The 17377-nt window shown below is 49.2% G+C and overlaps 1 protein-coding gene across 1 annotated transcript in view; it reads right to left on the bottom strand.

The window, feature by feature from the left end:
* The window catches only part of MEGF6 (multiple EGF-like-domains 6), a 279570-nt gene that overhangs the window by 61837 nt on the left and 200356 nt on the right, over positions 1 to 17377 (bottom strand). Inside the window, exons 7-10 of the mRNA XM_015405472.1 lie at positions 14712 to 14837; positions 9569 to 9691; positions 8166 to 8288; positions 6937 to 7074 (exon numbers count right to left, since the gene is read on the bottom strand). Coding sequence (XP_015260958.1) covers positions 6937 to 7074; positions 8166 to 8288; positions 9569 to 9691; positions 14712 to 14837 — 510 coding nt within the window. The remainder of the gene's footprint in view (positions 1 to 6936; positions 7075 to 8165; positions 8289 to 9568; positions 9692 to 14711; positions 14838 to 17377) is intronic.

Consider the following 17377-nt stretch of genomic DNA (forward strand, 5'->3'; position numbering starts at 1 on the left):
GCATTCGTCTGTATCTGAGAAAACAAGGAGATAAAAAATGTGTGTCTGCTGGCATCGGAACGGAGGGAGGAGGAGGAGGAGACACAAGCTCGTTTATTTATCGTTTAAGGCTTTCTCACCCTGCTTTTCTTTCCGGTGGGGACCCAAAGCGGCTTACAAAACAACCCCCCCCCCCAAAAGAGTTTGAACAAATAAACAGTGCAACACTCCAACATCCTGGAAAAAGAGGTTCAGGAGCTCATTAGCATCACTCATTAGCATAACTTGTTTGCATGTGCCACACCCCCTGACATCACCGGAAGTGTGTCATAAGGCAACACCCACCACTCAGGCTCCTCTGGACTGTTTTGGATTGCTAGCTATTGGGGGGGGTGAAGATCTGTCCTGGCAGAGGGAGAGCTTGTACCTGAATAAAACTTGGTCTTTAAGGTGCCACTGGACTGTTTTGGATTGGGGGGGGCTCTGCAGCTTACCTGGCTGCTTCTTGCTCTGACTGAGGGCTACTGGGAGCAGGGGGTGGGGCTTGTTGCATGTGCCCGCCCCCTGGGCTCTTTACTGCTGGAGCTCCGCTCCTGTGCTCTCCTGCAGGAAATGACCCCTGCTGGTACCTGGCATGACGTTTCTGGCACACATGGCCCAGCCCAACAAAGTGACATTTATGTCAGATCCGGCCCTTGTAACTAAGGAGTTTGACACCTGTGCGCTCCTGCAGGAAATGACCCCTGCTTGTCCTCAATCCACTAACAAAGAGGGGTCAAGCATAAGGGCCCATCCGGGGTTCTTATGCGGCCTGCTAGTGCAAGGGAGGGAACAGGAGACGGCTCAGGGGGGGGGAGTGGGCGGAGCCACTCTGACTGTGGCTTTAGCACGGCGGAACAACCTCATTGGCAGCAGTCGAGCAGCGTGGGAGCATCTGCCCAGGGCTGCACCGCTGACTCCCCAGTCCGCCCATATGGCTTTTCCTTTGCACCCCCCTCCCGGCCCATGGGGCCTTGCAGCGAGGATACATCCACTCGGAGCTCACCAGCTGCAGTCCTTTATACACTGTTTCTATCTCTGGTACCCAGGGGTCATTTCGTAGAAAAAGAGGTGCAGGAGCTCATTAGCATAACTCATTAGCATATGCCACACCCCCTGACATCACCGGAAGTGTGTCAGAAGGCAACACCCACCGCTCAGGCTCCACTGGACTGTTTTGGATTGCTAGCTATTGGGGGGGGGGAACGTGCAGATCTGTCCTCGCAGAGGAGGGAGAGCTTGTACCTGAATAAAACTTGGTCTTAAAGGTGCCACTGGACTGTTTTGGACTGGGGGGCCGGGGGGAGCTCTGCAACTTACCTGGCTGCTTCTTGGTCTGACTGAGGGCTGCTGGGAGAAGGGGGTGGAGCTTGTTGCATGTGCCTGCCCCCTGGGCTCTTTACTGCCGGAGCTCCGTTCCTGTGCTCTCCTGCAGGAAATGACCCCTGCTGGTACCTGGCATGACGTTTCTGGCACACATGGCCCAGCCCAACAAAGTGACATTTATGTCAGATCCGGCCCTTGTAACAAATGAGTTTGACACCTCTGCACTAGCCTGTCATGGCCACAGGTTGTAAACCATAGGCTACGACCAGCAAAGGGCCAAGAGCCTCGTCCTTCGATTCATGGCCAAAGGCTCATGCTTCTGGTCATGCCCAGGCTTAAATGCGTATAACAAAGGAGGGCTCAGCCCAGATCTTGCTCGGCTATGCTCCTGCAGAGTGCAGGGGGCTGGACTAGATGACCTGCAAGGTCCCTTCCAGCTCTAACGTTCTATGATTCTATAATGCAGAGATCCCCAAACTTCATCTGCTGCTTAAAACACTTTGGGGCTGATTCACAAGCACTCGAGAGATGACTTCTGATTTGCTGCTCTGGGTGCCTGCTGGGACAGCTCACACTGACGGAGTTCCCTGGCGGTACAGTGCTGAGCTGGTAAAACGGGACTGTACCTCTACAGTCTACAGGGGGTGGATTGCAACTTCAGATAGACCTTTGCATTAGAAAAGCTCAATCTAAGCAGAAGACTAGCACTTTCGTTGATTTTGTGCTGGGTTTTGTGCAGGGAGTTTAAAAAGAGAGAGATGAGGGAAGCATTCCAAAACTGTGATCCTCCGATATCATCCACCTGCCACCTGGAATGGTTCAGTCCGTTCTACTACTTCAAACCTCTGCTACCTCATTCCTATGCATGTGTGAACAGGATAGGAACCAACACCCAAAGTAACAGCCATGTGTTGCCACCTCTGCTTAATAGGCCTGTAACCAGGATTTTTAAAATACAGGGGTCCTTTAAAGAAGTCAGGGGGCACCCCACACACACTCCCAAGGGAGCGCCACAAATAAAATAAAAAATTAGAAGTTGGGGGGCTTGGGCTGGATGGGGAGTCGGGGGCCTTGGCAGGAAGTCAGGGGGCCAGGCCCCGAGATGTCCCACTGTAGCTACAGGCCTCCTGCTTAACCTCTGGTAACATCTGCAAACCTGATGTTGTCAGTGAGATGTTTATTCTCAACACAATCGCCCATAAAGCACAATGGCTTGTTGGACCCACTGAAGCATCAATGGGATATACGTTTTGCTCCCCCTTTCATCAGCCGCCACTGAAACTGAATGGAGACCACGAAAATGTGAAGCACGAGATCACATCATACATTATACAATGCTATATGTTAATTGGCAATCAGGAGTAGATGCAGGGTTACTCCTAGTTTGGGGGTGAGAAGACTCTGGAGGCAAGCTTGCTTTAGAATCTGAATGCAAAATTGCACAGGATTTGGATTCTGAGCTTGGAACATTACACAACTTTGTAAGGAGGAGATTGTCCACATCAGTTGGGGGCAGGGGTCATATCCTGCAGGAGTGCACAGGAGCGGCGCTCCGGCAGTAAAGAGCCCAGGGGGCGGGCACATGCAACAATCCCCACCCCCTACTCCCAGCAGCCCTCAGTCAGAGCAAGAAGCAGCCAGGTAAGTTGCAGAGCACACACACACCCCGGGCCCAAACAGTCCAGTGGCACTTTTAAGACCAAGTTTTATTCAGGTACAAGCTCTCCCTCCTCTGCCAGGACAGATCTGCACGTTGTCCCCCCTTTCAATAGCTAGCAATCCAGAACAGTCCAGTGGAGCCTGAGCGGTGGGTGTTGCCTTCTGACACACTTCCGGTGATGTCAGGGGGTGTGGCATATGCAAATAAGTTATGCTAATGAGTTATGCTAATAAGCTCCTGCACCTCTTTTTCTACAAAATGACCCCTGGTTGGGGGTACATAAGAACATAACAGAAGCCAATGTTGGATCAGGCCAATGGCCCATCCAGTCCAACACTCTGTCACACAGTGGGTAAAAATACCAGGTTCCATCAGGAGGTCCAGCAGTGGGGCCAGGACACTAGAAGCCCTCCCACTGTTGCCCCCACCCCCAAGCACCAAGAATACAGAGCATCCCCTGCCCCGGCCTGAGAGTTCCTATCTATACCTTGTGGCTAATAGCCACTAATGAACCTCTGTTCCATATGTTTATCCAATTCCCCGTTGAAGCCGTCCATGCTTGTAGCTGGAGCCACCACCTCCTGTGGCCGTGAATTACATGTGTTAATCACCCTTTGGGTGAAGAAGGACTTCCTTTTACCCGTTCTAACCCGACTGCTCAGCAATTTCATTGAGCGGCCACGAGTTCTCGTATTGTGAGAAAGGGAGAAAAGTACTTCCTTCTCTACCTGCTCTATTCCATGCATAACCTTGTAAACCTCAATCATGTCACCCCTCGGTCATCATTTCTCCAAGCTAAAGAGCCCCAAGCGCTTTAACCTGGTGGGTATTCCCCCACCAGGTAAGCAAGGGACTTATTACCAAGGAAGCAGATTTGGGGCTTAGGGAGAAATAAGTTGAGAACTGCTTCCAGCCCCAGGGAGTTGCAGATAGAAGAAGAGAGAAAGCCAGCAAGGCAAACATCCCAGGGAAACCTCTGAAGATCCAGAACTTGGTTGAGATTCCCCCAGTTTACGTGTAGTCCCCCAACACCTCTCTAAATGGCCAACTCAGCCTCTTGGTGCAGGGACATCCAATGAGCTGGGTTTTTTAATGGATTAGACAAATTGATAGAGGATAAATCAATGGCTACCTGCTGTTAAATACCAAATGCTGTGAGAGTCTGTCCTGGTTATGAGCATCCCAGAAACTGTCCTCTGTTGGAATCAAGATGCTGGTCTAGAGGGACCTTTGGTAGATCCAGCTAGGTTGTTTGCATACTCTTAAGTTTAAAGAATAGAACTGCAATGATCTCTTTAGATGTTCTGTGAATTACAAGGTTTGGAATAAAACCAGTCAATTGTGCCGAAGATGGGACAGTGCTGAACGAAACAGTAAAATATTCAGATTGATTGTCCCAGACACGGGGAAAAGTCGAGAAAGCTCTCCACAAAATCTACAACTTGAATGTAGGAAGGGTGCAGACATGATTGGGTTCAACAGCTCTCTGAAAGTCACTCAGCCCACTCAAGGTGCACACCTACAAAGACCTGTGCTTGGCATTGTGCAGCTCAGATATATCCAGCACAAAAAAATTTAAACTTTCACTAAGCCAGTTCCCAGTGCAGGAAATGCCTGGCTGGGAAGATCTGCGGAGAGTTGCTGATTAATTTAATTGCCTGAACGGGACTCGGTACAGCATAGTACAAAATTAAACGCAGACATTTGCAATCATGCTGTTTACACACACACACACACTTCCATGCACAGTCTGTCCGGCAGGCAGCCTACATTAACCAGATGAGGACCTGAGTTTTAGAATTTTGCTTGCTGATGGAGGTCATGCGATTGGTCAAGCATTCTGCTGGTGCTGTGAATGAAGTAGTACCACTGTGCATAAGGCCGTTTCAAACCACCTCTGTTTCTCACTTGCCTTGAAAGCCTCTCGCTGGGGTCGCCATAAGTCGGCTGTGACTTGACAGCCCTTAATGTACATATGTACCCTTGTGGATGCATTTCTGCATAAAGGATGCGTGTGAGGATACTTCTGTTGGCCCCTTCTCTTGCAAGACAAGCTGGGAAGGCCCATAGGCTCAGTGACAGATCTCCTGCTTTGCGTTCTGAAGGTCCCAGGCTCAAGCTGTGGCAACTCCCTTTCAAAGAGGGTCAGGGGGGGGGAGCAGTACATGGAGAACTGCTACCAGAGGTCATTTCGGGGGGGATCGCGGGGGATCACAGTTCCCCCGGGTGAGGTACGGGGGGCGGGGCACATGATGAAGCCCCGCCCCCTGCTTCCGGCCGCCCCGCTTCCGGCCCTCATTCAGCCAGGAGGAGGCAGGAGAAGAGGGAGGGTAAGTTGCTTCCTCCCTGCCTCTCCCCACCCCTGCCTGCCTGGGGCCAGGGAGGGCCTTCGCGGGGCTTCCTTACACTCCTGCCGGCCTTGCAGGTCCACCGCCGGGCCCCTCATGGGGCTCGGCAGTGGAGCTGCAAAGCCGGCAGCGGCAGCCGGGACCGTTGGGGGCGGGGTGTGTGGCCTTATGACACACTTCCGGTGATGTCAGGGGGTGTGGCATATGCTAATGAGTTATGCTAATGAGTTCCCCTAGCTCTTTTCCTACGAAACGACCCCCGACTGCTACTATTAAGAGCAGACAGTTCTGGCTATATGGACCACTAGTCTGACTCAGTACAAAGCGACTTCATGTGGCCATTTCATGTGGGAGTCCTCATAGCTCTGAAGCACAGCATACGTTTTGCATGCAGAAGGTGCAGTCTGCAGCATGTCTTCTGGCCCGTGTTCCCTCTAAGCTGAGTTAGTGTGAGCTAGCTCACAGTTTTTTAGCCTCTGGCTCACACATTTTTGTCTTAGGTCAGGAAGGATGGTTCAAAAGCAAACTGATTTATATCGGCTGCTGCCACACGGGACGGCTGAAACGCGGCTAATCAGAGCCGCACCGAACTTGAGACGCCGCGGCGGGATCCCACGGATTCCCTCAGCCGCGGCGCATCGCTCCCCGGCACGATCAGATGCCGGGGAGCAAGAGTCCGATGGGAGGGGGAGGCTGCCGAACTGCGCATGCTCGAGCATGCGCAGTTCGGCTGGGGGCCGGGATGCGGTGGCACAAGGACGCGCCGGCCGATCCCACGGCCCGCCTTGAGCCGCTCCAAGGGATACAACCACCTAGGAAGGTGGTGCTTTTTTGCTGCGCGGTATCAGCGTTTGGTACGGAACAGGGACGGGCAGGCAACGATTCCCAGATGTTGCCGTGGGATCGTGCCCGTTTGCTCCGCCCCCATTCCGTCCCGCTCCCGGCCCAAAAGGCCTCGTATGGACAGGACCATCGTAGCCAAATCGCTTGCTCACAACTTTAATGGTAGTAGCTCACAAAGCTGAATTTTTGCTCACAAGACTCCACGGCTTAGAGGGAGCATTGCTTCTGACCCTCATTTATTTAAATGTTTAACATATTTCTATGCTGCCTCTCCACCCAAATAGGGTCCTCCAAGGCAGGGGAATGCACAAATGGTGGCTCTAAAAATGTAAGTGGCCGGTTGGAATGTGCCCGTTTTCAATGCTCCCTCTAAGCTGTGGAGTCTTGTGAGCAAAAATTCAACTTTGTGAGCCACTACCATTAAAGTTGTGAGCAAGCAATTTGGCTATGATATAAATCAGTTTGCTTTTGAACCATCCTTCCTGAGCTAAGACAACAATGTGTGAGCCAGAGGCTAAAAAAACTGTGAGCTAGCTCGCACTAGCTCAGCTTAGAGGGAACACTGTTGTGCCTCTTTTGTCCCACATCAGTAAACTGGCATATAGGAGCAACTCTGTCAGTGCAGTTCACATGGGAGCAAAACAGAAGAAGATACACTATCAGTCATCACACTGATATGCCTTCTCTGAAAAGGGGATCATTTCTTCATCTACCCAATTACCAGATCAGTCATTTGATTACCAATGCAAGTTTTCTGGTCTTCATCCAGTTGGTACCCCAGATTACAGGCGCAGACAGGTCCAGAACTTGTATGACGGCAAAGGTGGGAACAACCGCCATTGTTGCTCTCGCAACTGTTCACAATTTCCATTTCTATCCCTGGAAAGGCAACAAAACACCCTAAGAATTTCTCCTGCTTACAGCTGTGTGCACATTTTTAACATTCGTCCTATTTTGGTCATTCATTCGCCACTGAGAGTGGTCCCCTGCCCACTCTGAGAGCATCATTTACTCTTTCGACTGGGTGTTGTTGCCACCTGTGCTTCGCAATGTAATATCACTCAAATTGTCCTGGGAAACGGGGTCTTCTGCTCTCTCTGCGTAATAACTCCCCTCACCCCTTGCCCCTCTTCCGTTTGTAGCTTTAGGTATAAATCACTCTGACAACTGAATGCAACACTTCTTGCATCCCATAGACTGGGCACTGACTCACAGAACCTTGTGCCATAGTAAAATTGTTAGCCATTAGGCTGCCACAAAACAGTTTTGTTGTTTGGCTGTGGAAGACCACAGTGGCTACCACACTGAAATGTATTTTTGTCATAGCCATTGTTGGCCACGCTTTGTACAGATTAAAAAATTTCAGAACAGGTTTTTTTGTATGACAGAACTAAATTCTAAACCAGGGGTGTCAAACAAGGCCCGGGGTCCAGAACTGGCAGGGCTCTTACCTGGCCTACAAGACATGGGTATGTATGGAAATGTAAGGTACTCCCCCTTCTATGGTATCCTTTGGGGGAAAACTAGTCTTACATATGATTAAATACATTTATTGGGGCGTTTGTGGGTTCCCCAGTAAATCAACTGCTTTCACTGCTAGGAATCAATAGGCTTTGTTTATATTTTGAGTAAAAAATAATATTGTTCATTAGGTTTGTCTCTGTCCTTTATAAAGTTTATATCTCCGGTACCTGGCATTACATTTTATGACACACGTGGCCCGGCCTGACCAAGTGACATTTATCTCAGATCCGGCCCTCATAACAAATGAGTTTGACACCTCTGTTCTAAACTGTAAAACCAACATGTGGATTCGCCTCCCTTCCCAAGTTTCTTCTGCTAGAAAGGCAACAATCCCTCCTCAAACCCCAGCCCCTCCCTCATCGCATAAGGTCAGATTCGCAAGCCACGATGGCAATCTCAGCTTTATATTTTAACAGGACAGAAGCAAATAGAGGGCAGCTACTTACGATAACATTGCTTGCCATCTGCCCCTAGTTCGTAGCCTGGATTGCAAGTGCATTTAAAGGAGCCGCGGGTGTTCAGGCAACCGTGTGCGCACGTGGCCAGCCCAGCCACACATTCATTTATATCTGGAAGGAGGGAACATGAGGAAGACTTATTTGCCTGCATTCTGTTCTCTCTCCAGTGAATCATCTCACTTCCTGGCGCACGATGCACTTATGACACCAGCGCGACCAACCGCCAGCCTGACTCCATTTTTCATGCAAGGGCTGCAGTGGCAGGCTAGGAGGCCTTCGTGTTCTCTAGGCTGTTCCGTTTTCTTCTTTCTTTGTTTCATGTACAGTCTGCTTTTCTCATCAAGAGACTCCAGGTGGATTGCAGAATTGGAAAACAATGCAAAAGATGATGTGGACCACACGATACACACAACAAATGAGGCAACAAAAGTGGATCACAAAAACGAAAGAACGATTTAATAAAAACAGTGCAACACACACATCCAATAAACACAGCGGTTAAAAAACCCCTTGCCCAATATTTCCCACAGACATTAAATCTGACGTGCCGTTCCCGTTATAAAAAGCACAACCCTGAGTACCGTGGTTCTACTGCCACCCCGTTCCCTTTAAAAAAGTATATTTTGAGAGCTCAAGAAATGTCATTTTTCAGCAACAGGTGCCCATCACATTTCCCACACCACAAGGCAAGAAGCCACTCAAACAATAGTCGAGCCTAGTAGCAACTTAAAGACCACGACAATTTCCCAAGCTTCTGTGAGTCTAACAAAAGTGAACTTTGCCTTACAAAAGCTTATACCCTGGAGAATTTTGCTGGACTTTAAGGTGCTACTGGACTCAAATTTTGTTCTATTACTACAGACTAACAGGGCTACTGAACGGAAACTAGCTTCATGGAACACACCTGAGCCAGTCAAATGCATGAAGGCCTGAAATTGGGTTATTTGCCCCTCCCCCTGTCTTTTAGGTAACAAAAGCCCAGCCTTGATTAGAGGTTCCAACATCCCTCCCCTAACCTTATTCCTACCACACAATTTTCTATTACTTTCAGCATCTTGGAATCCCTCTTGCATTGTTTCTTCTAAGCACAGAACTGGGTGTGTGTGTGGGGGGGGTGTTCAGACATATTTTTAAAAAGTTTTAAGAAAATATTTTAATGAGTCCCACTACACAGTTCTTGGGTTATCAAGGGCCGACAGCTGGAGCAGGAAGTAACTGGGATATTTTTGTGAGCGTTGTCTTCCCTAATGGCTGAAGGCTCATTTATCATCCTTTAAAACCAGACCTGACCACTGATTACAACAGCCACCGAGATTAACCTGGCATTTACAGGAAAAACAAAACTAGGGTTCTGGTTCGTTGGCACAAAGCTCTTACGATATGGCCCATACCTTCACACGCTTTGTGGTCATGCCCCAGCCTGTATCCAGGATGGCATTCGCACTGTGCCACCCCACGGCGATTTTGGCATTTGTGCATACAGCCTCCATTCCGATCGGCACACGGGTTTCTTACTAGAAAGACAAGGAGAGCGTATCAGCTGGAAATGCACCCACCTGCCGTCCCAGCTTCTTAACCCCTATGAGTGTTCCTTTCCCCTTTGGAACACTTACGGACATAAAACAAACTTGCCCAATCCAGATCACAGTGGGTCGCTGCAGAATAGGACGGAAGAGTAGACAGCTCTGGATGAGCCAAGAGACAAACAACACCCCAGCAAGAATGGCCCTTTTTTGTTGCTGTTCTTGACAACTGGGAAGGGAAGCAGGGAACAGGGATATGCAGTTCCGCAGGGCCTGTAACACGGAGCTCTTCCGCCGGGCTTTTGGAGCTGCCGCCACCATTAACCAGGGCTATTTTTGGGCAGGAACGCACAGGAACGGAGTTCCGGCTGGCTCCTGAGTTGGCCACGCCCCGCAGGAATTCATTAGCATAACAGGCCACACCCAACAGCAGAAACTCATTAGGATTGGCTACATTAGGGGTGTGTGGCCTAACATGCAAAGGAGTTCCTGCTACAAAAAAACCCCTGGTTTTGATAACAAACAAGTTAAACAGAATAAGAAACAAAAGGTAAGTGTGGTAACATGGGGGTATGGTCTAATATGCTAATGAGCTGTGATGTCAGGGGTGCGGCTTAATATGCTAACGGGTTTCTGCCATTGGGTGTGGCCTATTATGCTAATGAGTTCCTGCTGGGATTTTTCTACGAAAAAAGCCCTGCCATTAACTACCACCGTTAACAACTGAAAGGTGAAGGTGAGAGAGCCCTTTTGTTTCCCCCGGAACTTTTAATAACACCTTGAGTCTGCCGCCGGAGGGACAATTCAAAGAAGATCAGGGAACCGACTGTGAGAAGAGTGAACTGAGTAATCAGAGCCACCGGGAAATTAATGTTACTAGCGCTTTACTGAATTCTACAGTTTAAATGATTTTAGAATTGGGAGAAGCGGGTTTGATTCCCCACTCCTCCACTTGCACCTGGCTGGATGACCTTGGGCAAGCCGTAGTTCTGACAAGAGCTGTCCTTGAAAAAGAGCAGTTTGTGTCAGAGCTCTCTCAGCCCCACCCACCTCACAGGGTGTCTGTTGTGGGGAGGGGAAGGGAAAGGAGTTTGTAAGCCGCTCTGAGAGTCCCTTGGGTAGTGAAGGGCGGGGTATAAATCCAATCTCTTCTCTTCTTCTTCTTACTAAATTTCTACTCATATTTTATTCTAAATTATGCACTGATTTTATGTAAGCCGCCCTGAGCCAGCCTTGGCTGGGAGGGCGGGATAGAAATCCAGTGAATGAATAAATGATGACTTCCTTCTCAAGTGATTTCCTGAGAACTGTTTTGCAGATCCCTAGCTTAGACCCAACCACGGACTATCAGAATCCGGAGAAAGGAAGCGATTGGAAAACCAGATCTTCGGTCTGTTTCCTCCCCTAGGGCTCGAGCACTTAACCTCTTGGCATCATCAGCCCACCTGGGGTGGTGGTTGTTTTTTCCTGCTGCATGCCTGACCGTAGCAACTCAAAGGCAGCGCCAGCCCTGCCACCTAACTGGGGTAGCCAGTCAGTGGACCCCGAGAACCAATCCAGTTCCAAGAGACCCTCAAAAGGCAAGTTCTGAGGCTGGAGCCTTCCGTCTGAGTAACGCTTCTCGCGATGAGCTGAAGCTGCCAGGCTGAGTTTGTGCTTCCTTTGGAAAGCGACTGCCGGTTGGCATCACTCTAGACCCGGAGACACCTGAACACTTAGGGACTGGCCCTTGACCGAGTCTTGTGGGCAGGGGGCCTGGCTTCTCTGTCGGGAAGTGCCGTGCCTGCTGATGTCAGTGTCTAACACGTAAACTCTGTCCAAAAAACACACACGTCAAGGCAGCTTGATGGGATGATGCCTCTGGGCTTTGTCTGGTTTCCATTTTCGACCCAGCCAAAAGCCAAGGGATATTGCCATAATAGATCTGTTACAACAGGAAGTCGTTGGTGGAAATGCCTTCAAGATGCAGCCAAGATATGGTGACCCTTTAGGGTTTCCAAGGTATGAAACATAGAGTTTTGGATACTGAGCTACAAAATCTTTTGTTGTTCAGTCGCACAGTCGAGTCCGACTCTTCGCGACCCCATGGACCAGCTCCCGCCAGGCCCTCCTGTCTTCCACTGTCCTCTGAAGTTGGCTCAATTTCATGTTTGTTGCATCACTGACACTGTCCAACCATCTCATCCTTTGCCATCCCCGTCTTCTGTGACCTTCAATCTTTCCCAGCATCAGGGTCTTCTCCAGTGAGTGCTCCCTGCTCATTTGGTGGCCAAAGTATTTGAGCTTCACTTTCATTATCTGGCCTTCCAGGGAACAGTCAGGGTTGATTTCTTTTAGGACTGACTGATTTGATCTTCTTGCAGTCCAAGGGACTCTCAAGAGTCTTCTCCAGCACCATAGTTCAAAAGAATCTATTCTTCGGCGCTCGGCCTTCCTCATAGTCCAACTCTCGCAGCCATACATGACTACTGGGAATACAAAATCTTTACCGTGCTGCTAATAAAACTTGCTCTCCTTTGAGGTTAGGGATTACATTCAGTGTAGGTCACATGGCCTCTTACCTTACCTTTACTCTCTGCAAAATCCCCAACAGCGTAGAGCCTTCACTTTGGCCAGATTTAATGTAAGGCCACCAGCAGTTCTATATGGCAGATTTCAAAAGGTCGCCTACTCTGCTAGACTCTGCCTGCGTGAGTTAAAATGCATTGAAACCATCTCGCATATCCTCTTTTATTGCCCTTTTTATGCAAACGTTCGCTTTAAGTATCTTGACCCCGTTCTTGAAAATAAGACGGGATTGTCCGATCACGTTAAGGTCCAATATATTTTGAATGATGTTTTCCCTGGCATAACTGAGACGGCTGTTTTATTTTTTCAAGATAAGACACAGTGAAGATTCAATGTCATATTTGAATTTTAACTCTTCTTATTACTCTTATTTCAACAATGCTGTAATCTGTCCTAGTTTATTCTGTATGTTGTTAAAGGTTCAATTTGATACGGAATGTACAGACAACCTGCCTCTGCCTAGACACCTTGGACTTCCTTGGTGGTCTCCCATCCAAGTACAAACCATGGCCAACCCTGCTTAGCTTCTGAAATCTGACGAGATCAGTCTACCCTGGTTACCATGGCATATCGCGGAGCTAATTCTTTTTGTCTTGTTTACTGTGATGTCATACGCACAAACTGGAGATGTCACATATCCGGCAAAGTAGGCTGATCCTTCACAAGATTCTGTTTTTAGCGAGGACTGCAGCAGACGCAATGACAAAGGGTTGGATTCACAAGTGAGGATTTCTGCCTCATTTGCAAAAAAGAAGTTATGTCTGCGGTGTGGAATTCTTGAGAAAGCAAAAACGTAGCAGCCTTTCCAGCAGAACACTGGCAGCCGTTAATTCCCCCCCTGCCCCGGTAAGGATATCCAGGGGAGAAGATCAAGGCCAAGTCCTTTCAAATACCTCTGTATGAGAGGTCTGCCACCAACCAGATGCCAGAAAGAGATGCAATTTCAAACTTCCTTTGGATGCTCTAATTTTAACATCCCAAGCGCCGCGGTCTCGGGAGCGTCTCCCTGCCAGCCCCCTCCCCTTCCTCTTCCTTATCTCCGCCATTCCAGCTGAGAAGATCCAGCTGCACCCCCCACCTGAGATGCCGAAGAGAAGCAAAATAATCTTGGATATCTCTAGTACTACTTCCTTGCTGCCGCTGGAGCCTCCCAACCTGATATTGTTTCATTTGGGTTGGCTGGGTTCCTTCTCTTCTTCGTCCACAGCCAAAACAATCCCCTAGAAGGTGTCCAAAGGAATGGAAATGTGAGCAATTGGCATTCACTTCTAATACAAGTCAGCAAGCCAACTGGGGCGACTGGCCTCAGGGGATCGTGGGGAATGATTAACCATTTCCTGACCCACTAGTCAGTCTCTTTCTCTCTCCGAAAGATTGTGAGCATTCGAAGACAATAACTCCCCCATTCATTCACGGGGGGGGGAGGGAGCTGCTAGGGACAGGGCCTTATCTGCAGTGGCACCTCAACAGCGGAATGTCCTCTGCACAACTGTCTGCTTAGTACCCAGCAGTGTTCCTTTAAGCTGATTTAATGTGAGCTAGCTCACAGTTTTTTAACCTCTGGCTCACATGTTTTTGTCTTAGCTTAGGAAGGATGGCTCCAGTGCAAATTAATTTATGCAGTAGTCAAATGGCTCGCTTACAACTTTAATGCCAGTAGCTCACAAAAGTAGAATTTTTGCTCACAAGACTCCACAGCTTAGAGGGAACATTCAGAGGTTTAGGCTCCAATCAACAATATTCTTGGATCACCACGTTTTTAGTTGATTTTGTCCCCTTCCCTTCCTTCTCGGAAACTTTTGGAATGTTGGATCTCAGGTTGTCAGGGGCTTTTTTAAATGGCTAATTTTGTAATCACGTGTCTAATTTTGTAATCACGTCTCTTAAATTGCTAATTTTCAATCAGAGGGAGGCTTGTATTGTTATGACTTGGAACTGTCCTACAAAACTTATTAGCGTTTCCCAAAGCCTTCGCCACGGGAGACGGGAATGCAAACCTTTTAAACAAGCCAGTAAATCTTCACGTACAAAGTGTCCCGATGCCAAATCAGGCCAGTGGTTCATCAAGCTCAGGATGAGTGTGACCGTTCTCACAGAAACAGCAGATCAATGCCAAACAGTTCATTTCAAATTAAGATTTAGACTGGTGAGGAACGACATTTGGAAATTCAACAACTGGAACCAGTATTCCCTCTAAGCTGAGTTAGTGTGAGCTAGCTCACAGTCTTTTAGCCTCTGGCTCACACATTTTGGTCTTAGCTCAGGAAGGAGGGCTCCGGAGCACACTAATTTATGCAGTAGCCAAATTGCTCCCTCACCCCTTTAATGCCAGGAGCTCACAAAGTAGAATTTTTGCTCAAAGGACTCCACAGCTTAGAGGGAACATTGGGTGGGACTTCCCTCGTTGTTTCGTTCCATGCCCTCAAAGGCTGGGGGGACTCACCGACGCAATGTTTCCCATCCTCCTTGAGCTGGTAGCCAGGTCGGCACTGGCACTGATGCTGCGAGACGGTGAGCTGCAGGCAATCGTGTTCACATCCGCCGTTGTTGATGGAGCAGGTGTTGATGACTAGGAAATAGAATACAGCCGACAGAATTAAAGCAGGAGAAAAGAATGGAGAGATGTCAGGATGGAGCATTCACGGAGGAAAAGGCCATCTGAGGTGCGCTCTCCTGTGCCTCCCCCGGTTCCCTCAACCAGCACAAGTTTTGCAATGTTTTAATGCTTCGATGATCTCTGCCCTGGGGACCCTATTTGCCTGGAAAGGTGGCAAGCTTCATGACCGAGCAGAGAGTTGAACTTGGGTCTCCAGCACACTAACAACGACATCTCTCCACCAACACATGCACACAAATACACTTATAGCCAAGAAAAGCTTTATTGCTTAATACTGTGGAAGACACCAACTGGCCTTGAGGCAGCCACAGAAATTCACCGAGGAGGCATTCACATCATGTGTCCTACACTCTGAATTTTTCACATGTGAGTAGCCCCATAGCTAGGGATTTTGTGGGGAAGGGGCTGGGGGAGCAGCAGCTAACCCAGCCCAGGGCATCTATCTATCTATCTATCTATCTATCTATCTATCTATCTATCTATCTATCTATCCAGGGCTCTTTTGTAGAAAAAGCCCAGCAGGAACGCATTAGGATAATAGGCCACACCCAACAGCAAAACTCATTAACATACTAGGCCACACCCTGACAGCACTGCTCATTAGCACATTAGGCCACACCCCCATGTTACCAGAAGTGTGGTCATCCAGCCACAACCACCTTTCCCTTCTTATTCTGTTTACCTTGTTTGTTGTCAAAACCCAGGGCTTTTTGCATGTTAGGCCACACACCCCTAATTGTAGCCAATCCGAATGAGTTTCTGCTGTTGGGTGTGGCCTACTATGCTAATGAGTTCCTGCTGGGCGTGGCCAACTCAGAAGCCAGCAGGAACTCTGTTCCTGTGCGTTCCTGCCCCAAAATAGCCCTGTATCTATCTATCTCTGCTCATACGGCTATCACCTTAAGCAGAAATTAGAACCAGAAAAATATTTTAAAAGACCTTAGTATTATTTCCCTTGTATTTGATTATTGCGCCTATTAATTTTACCACCGCCGAGAGGGTGACACGATCATTTGTATCCAATAGTAGCCATGACACCTGGGCTCGCACATTTAGCAGTTCCGTATCTTTAAGTCAAGGGGTGACTAAATTAGCCCCTCGGCTCCACGAATATGGGGCACTCCATAATCATACGTTCGACAGTTTCAATTGTACGATACTTTATTATATCTGCCCTCCAAACCTGCCGAGGGGAGAACGTTCAGTCTTGCCAAAGTAAAAGGTCTTCTTAGTTTTGGGACGGTCCACCAATAAAAATATTTCAGGAGTTGCATCGGGAGGGCAATTCCCAAATGAAGTGTCGAAGATACCCTGTGCACCCTAATAGACGTACCATCTCACAACCCGTGCTGGAAGAAGGCGCAAGCACCAGAACACGCCCTCCTCGTCTCCTCTCCTCTTCCAAGCCAGACCTCCAGGTCACTCGGCTGCCGTGCACGTGTGTGCAGGGAGGTTGGGGGAGACGTTCTGCATGCTCTCTTTCTCACACACATGCACACTGGGGAGGGGGCACATCCACACGGGCGCACACAGTGGCGACTCCCTAACAAAGGCAACCAAGGGATTGCTCCCGAAGCCCCAGAAGGACTCCCCGGTGGCTGGTGCATCCGCCCGCTCAACTCCCTCCCAGCTTTCCCCGAGGGATCATTGCTTCGCAAGTGCCCAGCAGTCTGAGCGCATCCCAGAGCGGCATCCTAAGGAGCTGCCTGGCCTAGGTTCTATTGTCAGGGCGGGAGGGGGTGTGGCAGCCCAGACTTGCGGAGCTCCCGAGGGGGCGCCCGGAACTGCCAGGAAATCTCTGTGCCCTGGAACCCAAACGCCTCACCGGGAGGGAGGTGGCCCAGAAGAAACGCTGGGAGCCGGGCCCCGCGGACCCCGCGTTAGCTACGGGTCTGCATGCGAGACTGCTTCACAATACAAGCTGGGAACAGAAACTTGGAGCGTCTCCATAGAAGGCTATCTCCAGTTCTCCAGAAGCAGATCGTCCCCTGCTGCCCAAAGACAAGAGACGATTGCTGAGAAAGTTGCGGAGCGGCCACATCCGTCAAACAAAAGTCATCGCTCGGCAGGCTGGCATCTCTGCAGGTCATCAGCAGTCCCTGGGTAACCAGTCAGCTTTGAAAAGCCATGGCTACAAAGGCCTCCACTTCTCCCTCAGCCTCCCAAAGCTCATATAGAGTTCCCTTCTTAAAATACGCTGGTTTCTTTCCACTGGTAAGAACACACAGCAGAGAGCTTCTCAGTGGATTTGCTTTGAAGCTTCATTGATTTTCAACCACGGTTGCTGGAATACACATCAGAAGTATATATATATCATATATACATACACAGACAGACAGACAGACACAGACTCTCTGAATGGTGAGGAGGCTCTTGGGGATGGAAGAAAAACCAAGAGATCAGCTCCCCAGGAGATAATGGCTGCTTTTAAGGTCAGACTGCATGGTGTCATACATTGCTAAGATCCCCTCCCAGAACTCCAGGGCCAGTTT

The sequence above is a fragment of the Gekko japonicus genome, unplaced genomic scaffold, assembly GCF_001447785.1.
Source record: "Gekko japonicus isolate JY-2015 unplaced genomic scaffold, Gekko_japonicus_V1.1 scaffold1889, whole genome shotgun sequence".
In the NCBI taxonomy this organism is placed as follows: Eukaryota; Metazoa; Chordata; class Lepidosauria; order Squamata; family Gekkonidae; genus Gekko; species Gekko japonicus.